The sequence below is a fragment of the Mycetomoellerius zeteki genome, unplaced genomic scaffold (genome assembly GCF_001594055.1).
Source record: "Mycetomoellerius zeteki isolate Tzet28-1 unplaced genomic scaffold, Tzet1.0 scaffold294, whole genome shotgun sequence".
NCBI lineage: Eukaryota > Metazoa > Arthropoda > Insecta > Hymenoptera > Formicidae > Mycetomoellerius > Mycetomoellerius zeteki.
The window spans coordinates 124825-132439 of record NW_017257276.1 but is presented as its reverse complement, the minus strand read 5'-3'; the positions used below and the strand labels follow the sequence as shown (position 1 = coordinate 132439).

The 7615-nt window shown below is 39.0% G+C and overlaps 1 protein-coding gene across 1 annotated transcript; it reads right to left on the bottom strand.

Annotated features, from left to right (window-relative positions):
- Positions 1 to 7615, bottom strand: LOC108724392 (RNA-binding protein 5). The gene is made up of 8 exons (XM_018450746.1): positions 7392 to 7615; positions 5177 to 5776; positions 5001 to 5070; positions 3440 to 3513; positions 2497 to 2610; positions 1661 to 2411; positions 1396 to 1559; positions 1 to 1310 (listed from the first exon to the last, which is right to left on the bottom strand). The coding sequence occupies exons 2-8, from the start codon at positions 5750 to 5752 to the stop codon at positions 315 to 317; spliced, it is 2745 nt and encodes a 914-aa protein (XP_018306248.1). The 5' UTR covers positions 5753 to 5776; positions 7392 to 7615; the 3' UTR covers positions 1 to 314.

Here is a 7615-nt window from a genome sequence, read left to right as displayed (position 1 = left end):
TGAGAACATATTGTATATTCGTGCACCATATATATTACAGAAAAAAAAAAAAGAAATTTATTATCCATAGAGAGAAAATACTCGTTGAACCGTACGAGCATGGGACTTTACACGAGGATGTATAAAATGCGTATATATTGCATGGCGCACGCAACAGTCCCAAAGAATTGGCTATCACTGTGCAGTTACAGTAAATTGCTATTACATTATTCGAATGATAACAATACGAGTGTGTAATTATGTGTCTATGGAAAATGGAGTACCAAGAACTTGCATGTGTATATATAAAATCTATCTTAATCATATCCTACGTATTACGTGTCAGACAGTTCTTGGTATCGCGCGTACATCATTTTTTTCACGCAATCCTTGTAGGTATCGCCCGGTAGTGCGCTATACGACGAAGTCTTCGCTCCTAAGCCGGCCGTAGGGACGCGCCTCTCGGCTTCAATAATACTCGTTCGACCTTGATTAGATTTTCCTAAACCCATTCCTTCGCTCCAGCCCATCTTTTGCAGTAATTTATTGCCAACGTTATCGGACCCGATACCGGCTCGTGTAGGTTCCTCGTACGATACCGACATCTCCTCCACCTTAGTCTTTAAATATTTCTCTTTCAATTTGTTGGGCTGCGGTGGTTCGGGTTCACCGTACTTGGCCCTCCTTTCCTTGGCACGGTCTCTGTATTTATTATTTCTCTGCTGTGGATCATTGGGATCCAGACCACGTACTTGATACCAGTTTTCCAGATTTTGTTTGTGAAGATCGGACAATTGTTGATGACGGAGCAACCCCTCCTTGCTTGGGAACTGTCTTTTGCAGAGTAAACATGCCAGCTTACTCCAATCCGTATGTTGTCTCTCTTCCTGTTGCACGTCTTCTATCTCCTCCTCTGTATCGCTACCGCCTCCGTAAGCAGCTACCAATCCATTACCGCTTTGATCTTCATCCTCGTGGTAAGGATTCGCGATAGTTTTCTTTTCCAGAATGGCATATCCCGCATCTGCCGCGCCACTTCCGACACCCTGATTGCCATCCATACCGGCGAACTCGGAATTCCAATTACTCTTGGCGTTCTCCTTCTTCTGATTTAAAGTCTTTGCCCAACGTTCCATGTCTTTTGCTATCTTCTTCGCTACTTTTACTTTGTCCTGTTTGCTGTCCTTTTTTTTATTCTCGTCCTCTTTTGATGCCTCCTGAGCCGCATTACCGGCTAACAAAGCTTGATTGCTGATCGTATTCGCGGAATCTGTACTACTTGCCGTTGCTGTTATCGTGCTCGTAGTTCCCTGCGTTGTACTTGCAGTAGTCTGTAAGCAATATGAAAATATTCGTCGTGATATCTTTAAACAGATTGATATGATATTCTCTTTTATAAGATTCCATTTTAATTACTTTAGCTGGTTGATAAGAGAATGATTCGGCGTCCCAATAAAGAAACTGTTGCGTATGACTGTTATAATAATATTGCGAGTTTGGGTCGTAATACAATCCCGTGCTAGGATCATAATAGTAGCCAGATGATTCGTCGTAATGATAAGTGCTGACGTCCGGTACAGCTACAAAAATAATAAATAAATACAGAACAATTAAAAAGAATCAATTTATCTAAAATAGATTTGTAAATTGAAAAAGTGGAAAAAGTTCTATGGAAACTCACAGTATATTTTCCCATCGCTGGAGTGTGCAGGAATCCTTCCGCTCGCTAATGCTGTACTGGAAGGTGCTGTAGGAGTTGGTCGTCCTTTCACGTCGTCGGTTTCACCTCCTAGCTTTCTGGACGCCTGCAATTGTTGTATAGCGGATTGCGCTACCGCCGCGGCCGCGTTTACTCGATCTGTTTGATTCAGGGATGGCAATGTGATCGCTGAACCTTGCATTATTTGATTTTGATAGTACTGCGTGTAATACTGAAGGTAATGAGCTTTCTGTGCAGGCGTTTTAGCATACAAGTTGGCACTATATTCAGCCAATTGAGCGACATCGTCCAAGGTATATCTCTGTGGCTGAGCGTCGTTCGACTTCCACGCGTTGGCATTATTAATTTGATGAAGTTTACAGTACGTTATCTCCACCTTCCTGCCGTCGACCACCAGTCCTTGTTTTGTGAGTGCGGTATGCAAGTACATGGCATCTACTACATTGCCCATCTCCAGATAGCATACTCCTCTAGACGTGTTCGTGAGAGAATCACGACCAATGCGAATACTACGTATTGGCATCGATGATAGATTCTTCATCGCTTGGAGAACCGAATCCTCAGTCGTTAATACGTCTAATCCCCGTAAAAGCACAGTGTTTGTGGGATGCGGGCTGATTTCGTCGCTACCTTCCCCGCCTTCCTCGCTCTCCGCTCGTGAGGCAGAACACTTGAAGCAAGTCTCGCGTCGTTTGAAATTGTGTGCTCCACACTGTATAGAATAAATATAAACAGCAGTAATGAATTATTTATGAACGTCTTATTCTATGAAAGAGCAAACTACTTGTGACACGAACCTTAACGCAGTGCCAATCTTGCGTATTCTTCGCTGGCGGTTTATCGACATGGCACTCTTTCGGTATACTGTACTGCATCAGTGCGCGATATTGATCCTGCAGCATCAGCACTCCCTGAAACAGAGAATTTCAGTGTTATCCCGTCCAACGTCTTCCAAAGGCCTCTTTTCTTTCCCGTAAACTTTCTTCTTGGTTGACGAAATTATAGTTTTCTACTTCATAGCTTTCTGTCTCAAACAGCGAACAAAGCCCCATGGGCTTATTAACATGGGCCATTCCATACCGCTAGCAGACCGACTTGTTCATGCGCGACTTTATGTATAGTTTATAGTATATAGATAATCGTAATTTAAATTTTCATAAGAAAGTGCAGGCAAGCAACACGGGAATTGCTTGCGCGTAATAAATTTTTCATGTGTGAAAAAAATTCTTTGCATTTCGTGCATAATCTCCATAGAAACTTTGAACGTTGCAAGTAGTTGCATTAAGAACTAAGCAAAACGGAAGTAGCAAAGATATAAGTAATACAATAAAAAAGCGAATTACACGAGTAGCAAAAATCATAGTTCGGAATAACGTGCCGAATAGAAAATCAAAATGATATATAAAAAACGAACGACTGGAATGACCCTCCTCCGGTCTTTACAGTTAGTCCACGAATTTTAGATATGTAAAAGCACGCGACGCGGCGGAATCATAAACGCAAACTAAATCCAATATTGCGCGAGTATTGTGAGCGAGTTTAAGAAAAGTCGGCAAAATATGTGGGGATTCCTAGATAAATAATTAAATACGGTAGTTTGAAATAATTTTTTATAGGTGCACAGCCGTGGCCACGGGGAGGGCCAGAGGGCTGCGTTACCGTGCCTTGCCGCCACGGGGCAGTCGGTGGCACGCGTGCAACAACGCATCGGTTGGGTATCTGGACCGAACTTCTTTCTACCTGTTTCATCTCCATCCATCGTGCGGCCTCCTGAGTCGCGTTAAACTCGACGAATGCGAAACCTCGCGAAGCACCTATACAGAGCAAATACACACATATCCAGAGTTAATCCACGTTTTTGCCTGGGTTTCTCTACTCTGAGAGGGCAGGCAATCACAGCACCGACCATTGACAGACTGAGTTTCAAACGAAGTGTCTCTTCGCTTCGTCGCTTGCTTTCATTTTCCATTTACCTAAATTTCAGTAGAACGAATTTCGTGCGAGAGACCGTGCAGTTCACCGATATGTACGAAATATATGATAGCATATTTAAAGTTACGGAATCTTTTTTCTCTCTTTTAAACGCCGAATCTTTGTCTGACCGAGACAAAAATTTCTTAGCCTTTTACCCTTCTGCGCAAACAGACGAGAACGACGTAAAGACTTTTTGCGAATTAAAAAAAAACGCCGACAATGACAACCGAACCCAGACACGTATATTCATCGTCTACCATTTAAAGCTGTCTGTAGTAGCAGTTCAATTTATAGATTAATGTAAGACATCGTTTTAATAATTTACAATATCATTTTATTTTAACTATATTATTTGCAATATGAAGCTTTAAAAGCCAGGAAAATTCAAGAGGTAGTAAGGAAAACTCAATCTTTTAAAACATTAATTAGCAAAAATGTGCGCGCGCGCGCGCGCGCGTGTGTGTGTGTGTACATATATATATAAAATATGTACATATTTATATTTTTGCAATTATACTTCAAAATATTTTTCAACTTTCTTTGAAACTTCATATTACATGAGGAGCAGCCTGATACTATCAGGCAGATAGTATCAGGCTGCTCCTCGCCCTGATGAAGTGAACTGCAAGGTTCACGAAACGTTGGCATTCCAAGAATGGATCTGAACACGGAGAAAACCCGCGAAACGCAAGATTGTCACATAGGTAACACCCGTGAAAGCCTCAAGAATAAGCTATATATTATTATTAAAATAATGTCTTCACATGTAATAAGAGTATCCTAACTGAAAAACTGTTATATGTTCCAGCAATTATAAATGTAAGTTATATTAGCCCTACTTGTGAAACAGTCGCGAATCTGCCATTAAAATGTAAAACGTAAGATCTTGTTTTGATTTTTTTAGATTATATTATTAAGAAAATTTAATAAAGCTTTTGAGTTGTTTCATGTGATCTTAATAAGTAGTTTAATGTTCTCTTTTCAAAATTCCTCTCCCATTTCTCTATACTTACCTCTTATAATCAATAATTAATAATCAATCGGCTAAACCAATAATATTTCGGGAAATATGTACAAGTGGTATATCAAGAAATATGATAATCTTACAACTCTAAATAAGTAGCAATTTGTAAGAAACTTGTAAATCTAAATTTTTGTGAATCTACACGATACGATTTTTTTGTTTTCCCATTTACGTAATTTGGTAAACGCTAAAGATTGTATAAACCTAACGATAGGCAATAATATCACAAATAACAATTCAACTGGGATGCACGATAATGATATTACAAGGATGTTAAGATTTTTAATACAATGTAATAGTTACCTGTATCTTTTTTCCGTATCAGCCTGATGTCCTTAGGCATGAGACCACAGTTAAGGATGTCTTGCCGCACCTGTGATACACACATCATAATAATAATAATAATACTGGATGCAATGCTCGATAATGCTGGCTCACGAGTGGCCATTATGACAGGCCACAAATTGTTGACAACCTACGTCATTTTCAGTAATATGCTGAGCGAGCCCGCGTATCATTATGGTGTTGTTGGGCGATTGCGATTTGTAGTGGATCCCTTCCATGGACGAACCATAGGCACGACCATGATCGTGCTCGAAGTCCAAACTTTCTCGACTATGATCATCGTCACGATCGCGATCCCGATCCTCCCGTTTCCCTCTACGATCCCTATCTCTATCCCGATCCCTGTCGCGTCTGGAACGGTCTCTATCTCTATCCCTGTCTCTGTCTCTATCTCTGTCTCTTTCTACAGAGTCTCTATCTCTCTGTCTCCCGTAACGATCTTCGCGATCCCTATAGCTGCGATCACGATCGTCTCTGCTACGGTCTCTCCTATCCCTCGAACGATCTCTTTCGCGATCTCTGTCTCTTCCACGATGATTTCTGTAATCCGGACTACGATGATCTCTATCACGGTGATCAACATCACGGTGCTCCGAATATTCTGGCGATCTGTTGTTTCCATAATCAGTGCGGTAGTCATAATCGGAATTGTGACTTCTTCTTTCTGGCCCATAGCCAGGTTCCCATGGGTCGATGTTATTGCTGTACATGTTATTTGCACGTATATTCAATTTCTGAAAAAGAAAACAAAATAATCATTCTTCTTCATACCGTTAATTACAAAAATTTTATTTTTGTACAGAATATTCCAAACAAGTATAAAATAATAGGGCGATTTCCAACAAGAGACACAAACGTTGGACAAAGATGAAGTGATCACTATATCATCTGTGTCGTTTGTTGGAAACCTTCCATAAAGCTTTCAAACATTAATTTTAATTTTACTGTTTTTCTTTTTGCACATGTACCTATAAACATGTACATCTCAGTATATAATATACAAAAATAAATAAGTTATATATTTATAATATTTAGGTATATATTATTTAATTCCTCCGACATATAGTATCTAGGTTGTATTACTGAATAAGTATTATAGTTTAGATAACATAAAAATGTACTTTAGTTTTTAAAATAATATTTCAAAATACAAATACGCAGCAGTAACAAAAACAATGTAAATGTATTATTCATTATACGGTAAGTTGTTCAATATTAATAAAATTGATCTTTTTCCAAGAGTATAAAAACATTTATCTAGAAATGTTATTTTACACTTAAGCTGTGTTCAAAATGCTACCCAAAAACTTTTGAGTATCATTTTATCTGTTCACTGAATGTTAAACAAGGATAAAATGATGAACTCGGAAGTACTCTGATGTCTTCAAACGCAATCTTATAGTTTGAGATTTTTTCGAAATTTTCCAGTTTTTTAATACCCTTTTCATTTCAAAGAAAGTTGAGTACGCACACATACGCACGCACGCACGCACGCACGTACATCTAGAGTTTATTTAGATAATTTCACCATTTAAAGACTTGTAATCTTGTCATTTTTCCTCTCTTTAAGTAATGTAATTTTTTTATTCAGACAAAACTGAATATGTCCAAAATAAGCCGAAGAAGTTACTGCAAATGTACAAAACTGAATATGTACTCAATCAAAAATTTTCTTCAAAAAGTAGGGAAAACTTCCAAAAATTTGGGAAAAATTTCTTAAACTCCCGAAGAAATATATAAAATAATAGATAATATTTCTAAATAAATATTTCTTATACTACTTTTAAGAAAATTAATCCTGTTAATATTTGAACCTGGTACAAAGAATTGTGTGTGAAAATTGCTTCAATAACCGTATACTATCATAAATACATTATCTCAAGACACAGAATTTAAAATGTCTTTTTAAAACTTTTAAATTCAGATTCTTTGTCACTCACGACTTAAATACATTAGGAAAAAAAAGAATTATAAGTCGATACAATTCAGCAACTTTATGAAGCTGTGATAGCAATGGAGTTTATATCCCATCCAATGTAACAGATTAATAGGTAGAACAAGCGGCAATGATTCGGTAAAGCGCGAATTAACGAACGTCCTAGCATCCCCAACGACGCGTTCGTCGCGTTTCGAATAAAAATACGCAGTTTGGACCGCATGTCTCGCCGAAGCCACAACGCGAGTATACCAATAGGTGCGTTCTGAATTATTACGCATGAAGCGCACGAGACATTTTATTCATCTTTATTCCTCGGTGAACAACAAGGGCGAATGATGCATCACTCGCTTTATGCGTAATTCGGAACGCCCAATATCTCAGCACACAGCGCAGTGTTAAATAAATCTTACCAGCTCCAACGATTCCTCGTCTTGGTCTGTGCGAGTTGACCTCCGAATCGATGATGGCAAGAAACGCCGCAACGCCGCAACGCCGCAACGTCGCAACGCTCAATGTTCGCTGTTTCACGGTTAGCTGAATGCACGGCGAACGGAATATTAATTAATATTAATGTAACGCGCACACAAATGGTGTTACCAAACACCTCTCCTGATCCGCAAAATATGGCGAACAA

What these genes read in the sequence shown, in the direction of transcription:
- LOC108724392 (XM_018450746.1), bottom strand. Translation starts at nt 5,752, where the DNA reads ATGTACAGCAATAACATCGACCCATGGGAACCTGGCTATGGGCCAGAA. An exon ending in CAGCGATGGGAAAATATACT is followed by an intron (nt 1,560 to 1,660) that starts GTGAGTTTCCAT and finishes TTATTTTTGTAG; the next exon opens with CTGTACCGGACGTCAGCACT. An exon ending in TCTCTTATCAACCAGCTAAA is followed by an intron (nt 1,311 to 1,395) that starts GTAATTAAAATG and finishes TATTGCTTACAG; the next exon opens with ACTACTGCAAGTACAACGCA.